Source organism: Neodiprion lecontei, chromosome 5 (assembly GCF_021901455.1).
Source record: "Neodiprion lecontei isolate iyNeoLeco1 chromosome 5, iyNeoLeco1.1, whole genome shotgun sequence".
NCBI lineage: Eukaryota > Metazoa > Arthropoda > Insecta > Hymenoptera > Diprionidae > Neodiprion > Neodiprion lecontei.
Window position 1 is genome coordinate 10,065,997 of NC_060264.1, and position 17,435 is coordinate 10,083,431.

At 34.3% G+C, this 17,435-nt stretch overlaps 1 protein-coding gene across 3 annotated transcripts in view; it reads left to right on the forward strand.

Moving 5' to 3' along the window:
• Positions 1 to 1,908: 1,908 nt before the first annotated feature.
• The window catches only part of LOC107226692 (protein abrupt), a 164,805-nt gene continuing 149,278 nt past the window's right edge, over positions 1,909 to 17,435 (forward strand). For 2 of the 3 annotated variants that reach the window (XM_046742044.1, XM_046742045.1), the window contains exons 1-5: positions 1,909 to 2,238; positions 4,675 to 4,869; positions 5,049 to 5,300; positions 6,391 to 6,526; positions 6,633 to 6,698. In XM_046742044.1, the coding sequence (XP_046598000.1) occupies positions 2,050 to 2,238; positions 4,675 to 4,869; positions 5,049 to 5,300; positions 6,391 to 6,526; positions 6,633 to 6,698 (838 nt within the window). In that variant the 5' untranslated portion in view covers positions 1,909 to 2,049. Of the gene's footprint in view, positions 2,239 to 4,674; positions 4,870 to 5,048; positions 5,301 to 6,390; positions 6,527 to 6,632; positions 6,699 to 8,997; positions 16,254 to 17,435 lie in introns of those variants that run through there. The other variant, XM_015667589.2, reaches the window with a different exon arrangement.

Genomic DNA, 17,435 nt, shown 5'->3' on the forward strand with positions numbered 1-17,435 from the left:
TGACACCTCTTTCAGCTTTATAAAAAAAAAAAAAAAAACGTATTGACGTGTCAGTGGCCAAATAGTTGACGATTGTAAAGAATAATCAACAGAATAATGAAAAGAAATTTAACTGTGCACAGTTACATTATTATATAGCTAATAATGAGACAACTGTAAGACAAAAAAAAAGTGAAATATATATGAGAACAAAATATTTGCATGGCATAGACTGTAAGTAATCTGAAACAGAGTGACGAAAAGTCAGTGACAAGTTTTGTTGTTGTGTTTGAAAAGTGACTCTGAGTGATTCACCAGACAGAAAAATGGGCCCGAACAGGTTTTATTGACTGCAGGCGAAACTCGGTAAGACCCGTGCGAACAATCGTATGCATGACGTAAATCGTAACCGTGATTATCAAGCGGGTATGACGTCATGAAAACGATCAAAGCCGGCATGCACTAGCGAACTCTGAGCATACTCTGAGCATAGCCTGAGACCATCAAAGGCAACTCTACAGGGAATAAATGCAGAAATCTACCGCATAAGACTCGTTAGATTTTTCGATCACGCCTTTAATTGGGCCAGGTAACAAACGATCGTCATTTTTTTGCGTCCAACGGCGATTGCGATTGGTGGAAAGGTCGCCGCAAAGCACGCTGGGGCTACTCGGAGCACGTTGAAAAACAACCGAACGTAGATGCAGACTCGATTCAACCGACCGCGTAAATAAATGCAGTTTTTCGAACCCATAATTAATGACACCTACCAATCGGATCGGAGCGACGATCGAGACACGTAATGTAACGAACCGTAGCCGTGGGGCGATTAGATCAGCTGTTGATTGCACGAATTGGAACCGCGTGCCATTGAAGCAAGGAGACGCGGGGAAGAAACTGTCACACACGGGAGAGGAGGAGAAGGTGCGGAAAAGCGGTGACCGCATGTTTTCCTCTTGTCGTCTGCAATAGGCGCGATAATAAGTCGAGGGTATTGTTTCGTGCCCGGATGATCGCGTTTCTTGGAAACGGCGTATCGATCGCGCAAACCCGAGGAGGAGGCCCCGAGGTCGCCTGAACGATCCGCGACGGCGAAATTAGGTTAAGCTCGGTCCTCCGAATTATTCCTGTCGAAGAGTAGCTTGCTTGTAGTCATCGTTATCCGCGCGTCATTGATTTTGCCCGCATTTGTTAAGCCTCGGGATGCGAAATCGGGAGGCGAGGATTGGCAGAGACTCACCGATAATTCAGAGCCGGGTTGCATCCTCGGTCAGATGTATATTTGTTGACACTGGCACTGGCACTCATACACCCCACAAAACTGCCATTTTTATCTTTATAACACAAGATTCACCACTCGACACCACCGCTGCTCGATTGTTTTTCCGAACTCCCAAACGGGGTTAGGCCCCCTTTAAAATACACCTTGCTCGTCGTTCGTATGTGGGTGTGTGTGTGTGTGTGTTTTCTTTTTTCTTTCTTACGCTCGCCCCCCCTCCGCTCTCTAACAGTTAAAAAATATCGTCGCTCATTCTCTACGTTTCTCTGTGTACAGTCTGGGTACTACGTGCATTTGACGAGACGTTGAAAAGCACCGATATATCGAGCACGCTCGGCTACCCCGCTGAGCTACGTACACGCCGCAGGGATCAGCGCCATATGCCGGAAGTACGTGATACTAGACCCGCCGCGAAATACACGGCGTCGTCTGCTACGTACGAAAGTTACCGTCGATACGCATTTTTTGACGTGTATGCTTGATTTCCGATCAAGAAATCGGTCGGATTTGGTCTAGCATTACTCATTTCGCGACATATTGTCGCGGATTTATTGCAGTTTTAATAAAAATTTCGTAATTGTCAAGATGGAGAATTTTTCCGCCGTCAAGTTGCCCGGCCTGAATATCGATTGTCATTATTTATATCGTACGTTTCCTCTTCAGTCATCGATTCACTTTTTACATTTTACATTTTTACAGTAATGAGAGAAATAAGTTTAGTTTATTATACGGTACTTTAGGCTTTCCCATATGTGATCATAGGTGTATAAGGGAGTCGTCGATCGAAGAGAATGACGGATAGCCAGCAGCAGTTCTGCTTAAGGTGGAACAACTTTCAGGCAAATATCACCAGCCAGTTCGAGGCCCTTCGCGATGACGAGGATTTCGTCGACGTTACCTTCGCCTGCGACGGCAGACGTCTTCAGGCCCACAAAGTCGTACTCTCCGCCTGCAGTCCTTACTTCAAGGAGCTGTTCAAGGTTAGATCATGCCACCACCTTCAACGTCACCTACCACTAATTTTTTTCCCGATGAGAAAAAGCCGATCGGTGCATGTCGCCGTCCTCCGCACGCCATGGATCGTTCGGCTTTACCCTTCGACCCCGTCATGAGTCTGCTTTACCATTTTTATCATTCCTGTCGTTTCGTTACACAACGACAGTTTATCCTTATTTTCATCCCCTTTTCACCCTACAAATTCATCCCATCTTTTTCATAGCCAACCGATGCATCTTTCCACTCTCTGGCCAAATCCACCAACAGCTAATACAAATCTCCAAAGATACCTTGCAAGATGCGAATCGGACGCAACGTATTTCAAAATGTCGACGTCGATTCGTTCGCCTAATCGTCATTGGTAACAGAAATTTATTTTAACTTCGACTCGTCCTTACAGTCTGGATAACGTTGTTTGTAATATTTTTTACACAGGCGTATGATTTTTCTCGACAGACTTGAAGGCAGCCTCGCATATCTAACGGCACATCAGCCTTTGGATAATTTTCTTTTCGTTCGTACGGTATTCAGAATTCGTCGAGTAAATCGTGAGACTGTGATATTATAGTGAAGAAACTTTTATGCGTCGTAGTCGCATATTTTTGTCTTTAAAGAAAACCTGAGCTTACAGCGTTTGGTCATTGCAAAGTAATTTTAATTTGCAAACATCCAAATTGAACAGCTTGATTAGTATTGTCGTTTTCCATTTTTTTTTTTTTTCTATTTTTTTTTTAGAGAGATTATTCGATGACGCCGACATTACCTTCTGTTATGTAACAAACAATATGGTCAGATATGAGCAGTACCGCCTCGGAATCATTTGTGGGACACTTTTTCAGAGTAGTCAATACCATATGACGTAAAAAATCGTCTCGCAGGAGTATCGCAATTAATTGCATATACTAAAACCACATAAATTACGATTGAAAAGTATCCTCAAAATCAAAGCGATGATAAATTTAAGGTTTTTTTCCAATTTTTGTACTAATTTAAAACCAGATATTGTATTTTTAATTTATTTATTTATACTTGTTAAATTATTGACCATTATAAACTTGCGTTTAAATGGAATCGTGTTTAATATTTCTTTATATATACATATAATGTATGAATTTTTATTTTCCAAGGCAACCATAAATTACGTAACAGATGCTGAAGTCTCACTCGTCATACTTAAAGACTTGTCGGAATTCCTTTGAATTTTCAAGCACTTGCACGATACATGTAATTGGCGTTATACCCATTATTACCAAACATCTTATTTCTAATATGGTATATATTAAATATTTGCGCAACTGGTATAATGCAAATGAAGCATTGTATTATATTATTATGTTGTATTTTGTGCATTGCATTGTTTTGTATTATACATATTTATATACAGGTATCTGTATACCTGTACCAGTTTTACTTTTGGCCATTTTGTATTTAACCTGATTTGTATCACCTAGACAAGTTTTTTATTTAATTTCTTTTTACGCAACACTTTCTAAATCTGCATCATCAGGTATTCAGACAAAAAGCAATATATAGTATCATCGACATTTCTCTGACTAAAATAGTTAGATGAGTATATATTTTGAGAGAGATTTTCAATTTATACATCTGCAGTCCACCGAGAATTCTGTGGTTTTCCTAATTTGTAGTTACCCAATATGAAAAATATTCGTATCATTTTCTAATCATTCTAATTTCATTAAGTGCCTTGGCATTGTTATTCATCAGTGTTCTGTAGTAATGGTAATGGGGTAATACGCGATATCATTCAAAGCAGCTCAATTTTCAAGAATTGGTCTGTATAAATAAGAAATTCACTAGTTTCTTCAATTGTAATTGGATAAAAAATTGTGGATACGGTAATCTGCAGAGAACATCAAAGTAAAAGCCGTTCTCTAAATATAGCAGTATTATCCTTGATCAGGCATGTATGGATTTATACAGAAATATTTTACAATTACGTAATTTGGGAAAAACCCAACAATATATAGTCATTTACCATGACGTGTCTTCTTCGTTTTGACATACGCAACAGATGTTTTTCTTTCTATGTATAATATTTAAATACATTTCATTCAACGGTCAATTTCAAATCAAAGCAATAAGTCATTGATTGTAGCAGTCTCAGTTTCCTATCAAATTTTAAAGGTGTGCGTTGAATTATCAATGCAGTACAATTATTTACAAGGAATGTTTTTGTACCGGAATTAATATCAATATCAATATTCTTAGAACCAAGTATTTTCATTCGCGCAATAAAATTAAAAGATTTAACACTATGGACAGCGAATAACTAATATACGTTTCGGCTTTAGGAGAATTATTGTTTATACAAATGTGTGCTTGTGAATATTCTTACGTGCATACGACAATTATTGATGTGTAACAAGAACAACATCCATTGCAAATTATTTTGTTTATAGACAAATCCATGTAAACATCCGATAATCTTCATGAGGGATGTCGAATTTGAACATCTGCAGTCGCTGCTGGAGTTCATGTATGCAGGAGAGGTAAATATCTCTCAAGCGGAACTGCCCACCTTTCTGCGCACCGCTGAATCTCTTCAGATCCGTGGCCTCACCGACTCTCAGAGTAATCGACACAACAACGAAAAGGTATTTCATCCCTTAGTTTTGTCTTGGTTTGTAAAAAATGTTTAGAATCTGAAATATAATATAAATAAAATAATAAATTGAAATTGCCTTACCCAACAACGAATATTTATTTTTACTACGTACACAAAATTCTTGTCAATTATTCTGTGGTTTCATTTGGATAATGATTTTATCCGTAGCACTCAAAGACTAATAATATCCATGCGTCGAACGGCCGTGGCCTGATCTCACCGAGCTTGGATGATGAGCGCAGTAAGAGTCCACCGGCAACGAGTCCTCCGCCGTTGAAAAGGCTGTGCAAACGAAGTGATTCACCTCAAAACTCTAGTCCAATACCTACGGTGCCGGCAGGCGCCACTTCCACGCAACGTTCTCGTCCGCCGATCGAACCACACGTTCAGCTTGATTATAAAGATCTCGATATTGTGGAGGTGTGTTATCTTACGTGGGACGTTTTTTTTTTTTCACAAAAAATGCAGTTTTGCAAGCAAGCCTTAAGATGCGGCAAAGTACTTATTAGTAGTCTATGCGCAAAAATCAGGTAATATTCGTTGAGTTGTGTATCTATTTATTATCCAGCTGTACCGAAGGGCTTACATTTGTTAAAGTTACATTATTTTGAAGTACAATCGATCGTTGTCGAAAGTAGAAGATACCAAACACGACTTATTCGTAATGTGAAGCTTGGGACAATACCTGTTTAAATTTAACAAGTGACTGTTTGTAAAACATTGGCGAGTTTACGAAAACTCAGTTCAATCGAGAATTTACTACATTTAGATTTCAAAATGTAAAGAGATAATAAGGTAGAATTTCTTAATTTTCTATTTCGGACGAAAACGAGAAAAAAGAGTTTCGCCAGTAAATTCGGAATTTTCATAAAAGTGTCTCACATTTTGTATAGAAAAATCAATACATGCAATTATTACAAATATTGAAATTCAAGTTTAGAAGAAATCTTTTATTTAATTACTTGCTCGATTAGTAACAAGAAGTCACAAATTTGCTCCATCTTTTGATGCAATTAGATCAACATTTTCTTGAAATTTTTTACAACCGTTTTTGTTGGTTTGACGACTTATTTACCAGATTTTTGAAATCAGAAAATGAGTATTTTCATATAAGGTTATGATCGTGACGTTAACGCAACGATGCGTTTTTGTGAAAATCGTTATTTCGCAACGTCAGGGGTGTCTGAAATTCAGTAAATCATGATAAAGCCAAAAATTTTTACATTTTGCAAACTCAACACCTTAAAGTCATACTAAAGTTCAAAAACGGTAAATTTTTGGTGCACAGTTTCATTGCGCTGACATTATCAACCTTAATCTCGTGTTTTCATACACTTGCTATTTAGCCTCACGTGTGATGCTTTATGATAAAATTTCCCCGTCTCACGCAACATGTAGATAGAAAAGAGAAACAAAACTTATTCACCACTCAGATAAATAGGTATAAGTTCATTCGGTACCACATGTCTTTTCGTCCTTAGATTATGAAACAACTTGCTTTCCTTTACAGCCAAAAGTAGAATTACCAGAATATGGCAGCGACGACGATTGTTCTACAAAGCCCGAGATCAATGCATTGCCGGGCGGTTTCCTCAGCTTGGACGGAGGCATGGAGGTCCTCCCTACGTATCCCTCGTCATATCAAGGTAAGTGAGACAAGAATTGTATTAAGCGTCAAAGCGTTGAATAATTTTGAAAATTTCAGAATTATCGATTTAGCTGTTCAAGTTTAACCAGTTGGTAACTTTTCAGGAAGCGGAATGGACGGAGGAATGGCAGGACCCTCCCACGGGGCTGAGTTGAACCAGGAGCAACAGGGTGAGTGAAGTTTGAAATCAATAATACGGTAGTGCGAGCACCATTACAAACAGCAACAACCTAGCCGTTACATCAAAGTATCGAATGTGAATAGAGAGAAGGAAGGAGAAAAGAGTCTTGACGGTTTGAAATGGTAAGCTCGTGTGTAGCTCGGTAGGTCTTGGTAGGCGGTAGGAGACATTTGACACTCAAGAGGCTGGAGAACGGGCAAAGTCCACACCGAGTGCAGTTTGCAGCTAGTCGGCTGTGTTGTATGAAAGTTTTTATATAACCCAAGATGATTTATTATTAACAATCGTAATATCCTGTGTGTAAATATTTTTAAAAATTATCTACGTCCCACTCCTTGATGCTTTGTACATAATATATTTTACATTTTTTTTTATTTATTTTTTTTTTTTTACACTTCATCGTTTTTGTTGGTTTTGTTTTTTTTTTTTTTTTTGTTTCCTTATGTCCTTTCATACAGTTTTCTAATTTTACTTCACATCTCTTTGTTGTCATGCTTTTTGTAAAAATCCATATACCGCAATGCTGTACATACAACGCTGATTAATGCTATTCGCTTGACAAGTTGAGAAAAAAAAAAAGAAAGAAATCAGCATAAGCAAAACCACATGTCAGGTGTACTCAAAACTCAATGTCCAAATTCATGCTGTTTATCATCTTACGATCATGCTTTTGTGTTTGATAATAGCAATACATACAGTTTAATCAGGTCTAGGTTTCTTTTTTTTTTTTTTTTTTTTTAAATCCATTATCAAATAATCGCGAAAGGGGTAACTATAGAAAGTTACGTTTTTTTAAGCACCCTAATACATTCTTGCAATCTACATGATGTATGAAACTTTTGTGGTCAGCTTTAGGATCAAAATTGTTATTTTATTTTTTTCGTTTGCATATTATTTCGACATGGGCAATCCAAATACATTATACAAGAAATATTCAAGCAGCAGCTGATCGGTAATTACGATTATTTGCTTTCAATTCACTCAAGTCTTCCACAAGAAGATCAATATTGTTATATTTCAAGAGAAAAACAACATCTGTTAAAATTATTATCATATTAACTCAGTCGATAATTATACAGAACATTTTAATGCTTGCAAATTCTGAGTACCTTGGATGGTGGAAAGGTAGAAGAATTTTATCAGTGACTTTGTAGCTGTGACGCCACGATTTATTTTGACATGTCTGATAGTAGAAATAGACTGATAACTTCAAGTCGACAAATAATTTTTGAAGCGTGTCATCACTCTCAAATCAAAACGTGAATACAGGTAATTTTTTTTTTGTATAATATCAATGATTTCTTGAAAATATTGTCATTAATGATGGATAAAACATAATTGCGGTTTACAAAATGGTCAGACAAGCGTAAATATGTGTATGTTTTCTCAGACTTTTGCATTAACTTTCGATAACCGTTATTATAAAATCATTTCTCAATATATACAGGAAGAATAAAATATTTTACTATTCATTTTTCTTTTCAAGCTTAACATGATCAATTATAAAGAGTTGAATCGTAAGACAAGTCAGCCAGGATTCTTCTCTTTCTAATATGAAAGGAAAAGATAAAATTATAATATTCCCAAAAACTGCTGCAATTACATTATAGACAATAATTCAGCTAATCTGATTGTCGTACTCGAATCCTCTACCAGAAACATCCATGGGTTGGAAAAATTGAAACGATTTGAAATGATGCTGTGGAATAATGTCATTATTTCAACGTGCTGTGCATACATTTTTTGCCGTCAGCTTCTAGACATAAATATCGATTGTGCGACTAGATCATACATGGCTTTAAAGACTCCAGTCTTCTCACCTCTGACGTGTCGATAACCAAACGTTAACTCACTTTTTGTTTCTTTTTTATCTCCTCCGTTGAATATACATCGTATATCGGTAACTCACTTCACATTACCATGATTAAACAAAAATCAAAAACAAAATCAAAATCATTGCTATAAGTGTAGTGATAATAATAATAATAATGAAAACAACAACAACAATAATAATAATAATAATAATAATAATATCAGGCACCACACAATATACTTAATTGGGTAGCGCTAATAGGGCTGTTTGCTGGTTGTTGCTGTCCTGTGGTGGGTGGTATTTTGATATCGTATGGTGTGAAAAGAAAAGTAAATGGAAAGAAAAAAAAAAAAAAGTTACATAAAAAAAGAGAGAGAAAAAAAAGAGTAAAAGAGAAGAGGTGTGGTGCTATGTTGTGGTAACGTGCTATGCTGTGGGCTGCTACCGGTTAGAGCAAGTTGTGTGTGTGTTGCAGCTGACCTGCGTAAACTGCACTCGTTGGACCCGCGCCCCTGTCCTGTGTGCAACCGCATGTACAGTAACTTGTCCAACCTGCGTCAGCACATGCGCCTCATCCACAACCCTCAGAGTGTCACATGCCCTCTATGTAACAAGCCATTCAAGACCAAGCTCTACCTGAAACGACATTTGGTCAGCTTCCACGAGCTCAGCATGGCAGACAGGCAACGACAAGAGGAAATCTACCAGCATCAAGCTAAAGCTCAAGGCCAGGGAACGGGGCAGGTTCAGGTTCAGGTTCAGGTTCAGGGACAGGGACAGGTGGAGGGAAAACCTTGTTTGACCGCGTCCTCTCTGCCTCCTCGGCTTCCTCCCGGAGAGGGAGGAGGCTGCGGAATGAGCACGAGCTCAAATACAAACGCAAACGCAAACTCAGGCGCCGGCGTTAGTGGAAATCCTGGCGTTGACGCTAAGGCGAGAGGAGTTTATCAGGCACAGGTAGCTGACGGCTCGTACATGATGGAAGTAGCTCAAATTGGTGATTCAAAGCATTTTATTGCCGGTATGCAGCAGCAATTCAATGCTACGCATCACTAATGTTCAGGTTATATTTATTTTACATCCATTCTTATTGCCCAGTATAATTTTGTGATATAGTTAAAGCAAAAAAAAAAAAAGTTTAAAAAAAAATGAAATGGAAACGAAGTACGAAACAAAGAAAGAAAGAAAGAAAGAAAGAAAGAAAGAAAAAAAAACAAACAACTAAACTAAACCGGAAGGAAATGAACGAAGCGAAAAGAACAGAAACTGTGAAATTTATTAACAATATCGATATATACTTACCTGTACTATATACTTTTTTAAGTCGTCGTGTGATTCAGTAGGAAACGTGTAAAATGTTGACGAAAAAAAAAAAAAAAAAACAGAAAAAGAAAACATACCGAACGACAAGATAGGTAGGAATTATGTGACTGTGTATTGGCTGAATTCGGTATTCAGCATACGGTAAATAGACGTAAACGTGGTTTTTTGTTTTTTTTTTTTTTAACCTCATTGAAATCAAATATCTTTTCAATTTCTAATTCAGCCAGACGATTAAAAATAGTTTATTCGTTTCATTCGTCGGTTTATAAATCCAGATTACAAATTGATTAATTTCATCTGAAACTTGCACAAACAAGTAAGATAACACGAGTAAAGTTTGATAATCGAAATTAGAAAAAGAACGCTTACGTCTATTATACCCAAATATAAGGGAGAGAGCGACTAAAATCCCGTAGGTGGATAAGCCACCCCACCTCGTACTGATATTTTCCGCAACCGGATAATTGTTATTTCATTTAATGCTACTATACAGTGTTATACAAACTACAGATATTTACAACAATATTATATTCTTACAGAGAATTATATTTACTTTAATATTATTATATTATGGTTACAGCGCGCAATGTGCAATAACATATAGCTCGTAACATGATATAAAACTATTTTTCACATGCATACAATTACAATATACAGCCAATCCAGCAGCTCAACAGAGTAAATAATACTTATTAATTAACAGTTATTCTACATACCGTGATTTGCAACAATGCAGCTAATTCAATTAAACGATGCAGTAGGATGCCTTTGTGCCGCTCCTTTCTTCTGCCTCGATGCTTAGCGTTCTTCTATTTCAAAAAGTTACCAAAACAGTATTCTTCTTCTTTTTTTTTTTTTTTTTTTTTTATTCTCGACTCAACTGCGCGTAACACGCTTGTAGAATCTTAAAGATCGATCGAGCAATTGGATGAAATAAGGAAATTAATCGAAAGAATACAGATAATCAATTTTTACGACAAACGGTAATAGCGTTAAAAATTACTTCCAATATTACCGGAGTATATAAAATGGATTGTTTTCAAAACTAATAATTACATTTGCCGATAAGACAGAATACAAGTATTTCAAACACTCGTGTTCGTTTTAAACCTCTTTTGATTTTTATAAGAGACAAACACACAGAAAATGGAATTTTGTAGCCAATATTTGATGAAAATGTTTACAAGTCGATTCGCTTTCCATTTTTCGATAACGATTCGTTTACGTGTATTTGGCACTTATGTTTTTTGAAGTTGTAAAGCGAGCAGAAGGGAAGCGGCATTCAGCCATTTTATGCGGTTCCATAGCCATAGTACCACACAGTACAACTCAGGATCTTTTATAATTATATTTTACAGATGACAATAGTTCCATATATAGGTATATCTTAGGGCAATGGACTCTAGCAAACGTGCCTATTAGCTCATTTATTAGGGCTTGGCGATGCCTTAAGGGATACCGATTGAAAAAGAAAAAAAAAGAAAGAAAGAAAAAAAAAAAAACAGAAAAAAGAAAAGATAACCAATATTAAACAGGCTCTTTACCTCACATACAATCAAATTACTTAACAGATGCAGCTATATATTATTATTATATATAATATATTTACATACAACAAGTTTACAATAGCAGTGAGAAGTCGCAACAACTGCGACCTACACAGATTAATTAATCAATGATATTATACAATAGAAGGAAAAGGTTTTTTGTTTTTTTTTTTATTATCAGCTGTTACTACATTGGTAAGCAATGCGATGTTGTGTTTTTCGTTTGAGTTTTTTGTTTTTTTTTTTGTTCTTTTCTTTTTCCTTTTCTTCGTCTTCAAAACCAATTTAATATTATGTAATAATATTGGAAGAAAAGAAACAGATACCCGTTTTAAATGTTAATCAAAACTGAAGAAAGAAAAACAAGTTTCAGTTACAATATCTACTCATGGATGCCCAGCATTACTGACTATTAGTAAACGAATAAGATTAGATTATAAATGTTGCATATCATATTATAAATATTGTTATACATTTACCAAGCAGTGTTACATTGGCCAAGCCTCGAGTATTGGTTTATGAATAATTTCGTATCAATCGTTTGTCAAATCTATGCATTTTGACGACAGTTCTGAATTACTTATTACGACAATTTCAATGCTGTCAATTTATCGAAACTTTCTTAAAATTCGTATCTCGTTCTTTGAACGTTTGTCAATTTACTGCCTGAAATTTTATGGAATAATCTTAATTAAAATTACGTCGCATTAATGTTTAGCCGTCTGGTATTATTCTCTTGTAATATCTACTCTTTGAGACTTCTTATCGGAACTCACAGACGGATCGTTTATCTTCAACTTTTACCATCTACCCATTGCTCGAGGCCCGCAATTACTTAAAAGTAAAAGTGCATTACAGAACTTGATTATAATAAATAATGGACTTCATTATAGACAGGCTGGTCTTCGCTGGGCATTATAAACCGGTTACCTAGTTGTATTACATTACAGAATTCACATACATACAATATACTGTTATACATATTGTCTGTGCCTTGAGTTCCAAGACACGGCGTTATTCTCAAATGGTGTTGAATCTTAATCAAGACTGGTATTTCACGAAGGTTCATTTTTACCATTGAAAAGATTTTCTTTGCTGGGTATCTTACGAATGGTAAAAAAAATCTGAATCATGGCGAATGCTTGACGACGAGAATAATTATCGTTACGCTCGGAATGAAAGACACTTTCTATATTTATATCTACGAAATGCAAAACAAATAATAATAGTAATGAAATGATAATATTAATTTTTTGCGCAATACAATTTTACTTAACGCAATAGAAACCGTTTCGTTAATACAATTTATACGTGAAATTTGTTAACCACGTACGATAATCTTAAATCACTGAATTTAATCGAATTTTATCGTTCGATCGGATCACCGATTTGATTTTATTCCTAATTCAAAATATCGACATTTCTAATGAATTTATCGATAAGGCGCAAGGCTGAGACTGTGAGAGACTAAAAAAAATTTTATCTCAAAATCAAAACTTGAATTCTTCGACTATTTCAGATACGAAAATGTCTGTCTGAAGTTTAATTGTTTTCTATAGAAACGTTGTGCTTTCTAACGATTTCGTATCACTTATTTATGTTTCAATTAACAAACCAGCATTATATATCATCACTCTCAATTTATGTGTTATATACATGTATATATGTAAATTTTTCATCGATTTGTATTCGCTTTAGAAGTTATTCACCCAATTAACTCGCTGCTCGTAGTTCATTATTTTCATGCGTTGTACGCATAGTAGCGTTAAGATTTACAAATTTCAAATCACCAATTGTCATCGATGACGCAAAGAAGGAAAAAAAGAAAAGAAAAAAGGGGGGAAAAAACATGAAAAATTCGTTTGTACTCTAGTCAATCAGCAGTAATAATAATGAAGAAGTAAAAAAAATAATGAAAACATGTTTCGTCGATACTCTGATGCGACGAACAAATTGTGTTGAGCAAATTCCTAATGACAAGAAGTAGGTATCATTTTTCCGATGATCACATCATTATATATATACTATAGCGAAGAACAAATATATCATAATATCACGTCATTCGTTATTGTTATTTAGGTATTTATTTTTTAAGTATTCTTTCATCGATCAATGATAAGAAAAGCGCTGTTTACATGTACTGTATTGTATAGTTGTGAGACTGAATTATGCCACACGATTCGGCGAAGCGTATAAGATATTATATATACACATATATACATATATATATATATATACTTATGTATTTATATATATATATACATATAAATATATATTAGTTTTATTAGTAGGCCTTATTGACTAATTAAGAAAAATAAATCTGTACGGTATTATATATATAGGGGTACAGCGTTTTCAAGTCGGTGGTACATATACATATAATTTGTAAGTAATAAGTAATTTGAAGAAGAAAAAAAAAATTTCACCTATTCCATGTTCCAATGCGAGAATGAATAATTTTTTCATTTCTAAATATCCGATCTTGGCAGAAAGATAGATATTTTGAATTCACTTTTGCTCATACTTGATGATTTTACTAACGATGATATACCGAGAGTTTTTCTTAAAAGGACCAAGGGGTCGATTATGTCATTTCAATTTTCACATTTTTCACCATCGAAGAATTCCGATTCGTTGACTAAGCTTTGCAAACCAATCAGATTGCTTGGGTGTTGGGAAATGTGAAAAGTGAAATTACGTAATCTTTACTCTGCTCGTCAATCTCGTCTAGTTTATGGGCGTAGCCAACTTCGTAAAAATGTTACTAGCATTGTAACCGTGAGTGACCGATGCGTAGCGGATCGCGGCGGCGCTGTGAGAGGTTATGGTTGACTGTCACTTGTCAACCAATCGATTCTAGGGAATTTCATCGTGTCGCGAAGGTTTGCTTCAGGCTGCGAGCACGGATGTCAGCCAATCAAAATTGAGCAAGTTGAATCGCGCGCGCTTCGAGCAAGTCCTTTCAAGAAGAACTCTTGGTACGAAAGAGAGAAAAACAACAGAAGAATAGAAAAAGCGTGAGATGATACGAAGTAGGGAAAAAAAAAATATATATATATAAAAAAAATAAGATAGAACTTAGAAATAAAAATGCATGAATGAATGAACAAATAAATAATAGAAGTAAATATTAATTACAATTAAAAGATATATAGTGATCTCTTACCGGTACTCTGTATCAAAATTATTCGTTGAAAATTTATTTTTGCGAAACGATAATTTCGATCATTCAACAAAACCATTGTTTTTTATTCTCATGTAAGGATTCGGTATAGCCATCTATCTATGTAGATAGATCGTAGTGATTCGGATCTGTGTAGCACTCGAAATAATAAATATTTCAAAAAGAAAAAGCAAAAAAAAAAGAAAGAAAAAAAACAAAAAAAGAAACAACATTGTGTAAATAATTATTAGCAGTTTCGAAAACGTATGGCTCATCGTTGATGACTTTTCTTATTTTCAAATTGATAGTCAGCAGCTATTTGATAAATACATGATTACATGAATAATGAAATAAAATAAAATGAATAAACAAATAAATAATCATAATATTTATTCAAATATAATTGAGTATGAACGAGGTAATTTAACCGTAATTCAAATTATATCACTTACATCAATAAAATTTTGACGAGTTGTCAAATACTATCTTTTACTCCTAATAAGAATGATTATTATAACAACATTAATACTACTACTACTACTACTCCTACTACTACTACTACTACCACTACTACTACTATTAGTACTACTACTACTGATAATAATAATAATAATAATGATAATAATAACAATAACTTTGATTGTAATTGCAAACCACGATAATAATAATGAAAAATTGATAAATAATACTATAATAATAATAATAATACTAATGATAACAATAACGATAATAATAGAACATATATACGTTAATATTAATACTGATGAAAGGTAACGATAAAATACTAGATTAAGTGAGACTGACGTGCATATTGAACTGCGTAGATACGTCTGTTTCTGGGCTAGATAATTATTAATTATTCTCTCCGATTACGTACGTAATTATGCTCGAAATAATTATTTTGCATTTATGGGAGGGTTGGAAAATCTGACATTTGAGTACTTACGGTATGATTCAGGATAAATTTGGGAATATCGAGGGTAAAAAATTAATGGATAAGTGAGGTAATGAACAATCATTAAATCGAATTGCAGATGAAAAATTTGACGCATGTTGGTCGAGTCAATGTTCTTCGGATTTAAATTACCGAATTGTCGTTACATTTGAATTATGTCTAAATTCTGGAGCTAGTATAAATAATATAGCTTTATCCACGTACTTATTGCAAAGATTTTGCTTTCGTTCAACCCAAAATGCAAAAAAAATTTCGTACGTATACATAGAAAAATAGTAAAAAGAAATAGCAATTATTAAAACGTGTACCGATCACAGTCTAATTTTCTTCTAAACAAATAGAAAACATATGGGCAACATGTTCACGTTCAGCCCCTGATGGTGAAACTTTTTTTATAATGCGAGTTGGTGAAGAATTGTGAAATTTATTTAAAAAATTTTCAAGGAAATCTGAACAAGATTTGAAAAAAAAAAAGAAAAAATGTATAATATCAACGCAGAGAAATGGGAAGTAAATTGCAGGAAATTTGAAATAATGGCAATAAACAGTACGATGCTGGAATTGAAACAAAGGCAAAGAAAAAAAAAATTACTTCCATCGGGGGTTAATCAGATGAATCAATGTTAAATAACACGTCGTTCGATAGATTCTACGAATTTTAGGTTAGGTATCGTAAAAAAGTAACTACGAGTTTTTGTTCCTTTTGCGTTGTACGTTATTTTTATTATTTTATTTAATTTGAATTAAATAATTATTAAATTTTTTTTTTTCACGTTCTACATTTCTTTCTCTCAACAAGTAATAACTGTGCAGCGGTGAATCGTGATCCTTCGAAGCTATAAATAACCTTGCATACCTATTATAATAATTAACGAGGCTGACGTGTCAGGATTAATATTGCTTTTAACAGACCTAGAAAATCCGTATTTGTCCTTTTCAATTCTCGAACATATAATACACATTTATATACCCGTAAATAATATAATTATACCTACATATATCAATAACTGTGTATATATATATAAAAAAAAAAAAAATTATTCATACGTACATAGATACAATATACATGTATAAATAATATTATTACATTTGATTTGGAATGTATATTTTAATACGCATCCTACCGTGCATGTAGGTTTGAATAATCAAGCGTCATGGTCACCATCTTCTTTACACTATGCAGTAGATTTTTTTTGTTTGTATGTTATATTTTTTTTTTTTTCAATTTTGCCATAATATTTAATCAAAATTGAGTAGATTTTTACAAGTTTTATTATTATTATTATTATTATTGCTATTAATATTACTACTGTTATTATTACTATTATTTTATCCATCACCGTACGCGTGTCGTATGAAATTCAGTTATTACATAAGTATTATTATTATGTAGTGCTATGATGTGCGATAATAGAAATGTTCCTATTTCAAGCTTGTTTTTTGTAGCCTTTTAATATATACATACACACACACACACACACACACACACATACATGCATATATATATATATATATATTATGCGTAAGAAAATAAACACCGTATTTTTGTTCTTCCTAATGTTGACCTCTGGTATGGGAATTTTTCATATTTTTCTTTGTGCCTCCGCCAGTGAGTTACGGTTGATTATTGAATCAATTGAATTGTGAACCGTAAATTCGTAATTCGGAAATTGTTAACGAATAATCTGTTGATTTATGTTAATCTTATCAACTCCGCGGTTACTTTTATCCTCTTAATTGAATTCACCCTCGTATAAATAATTATTGTATATTTGGTATACCTGCGAAATTTTTTTCAAACACAAGCTTATAAACTAACGACGGGGATACGTTTTTTTTTGAAACTCTGTATTTCTTTGTTAATGTAATTATGTATTTACTGTACTAAACGTATGATTGTGTACCAGAAATCACTCACGTACTGT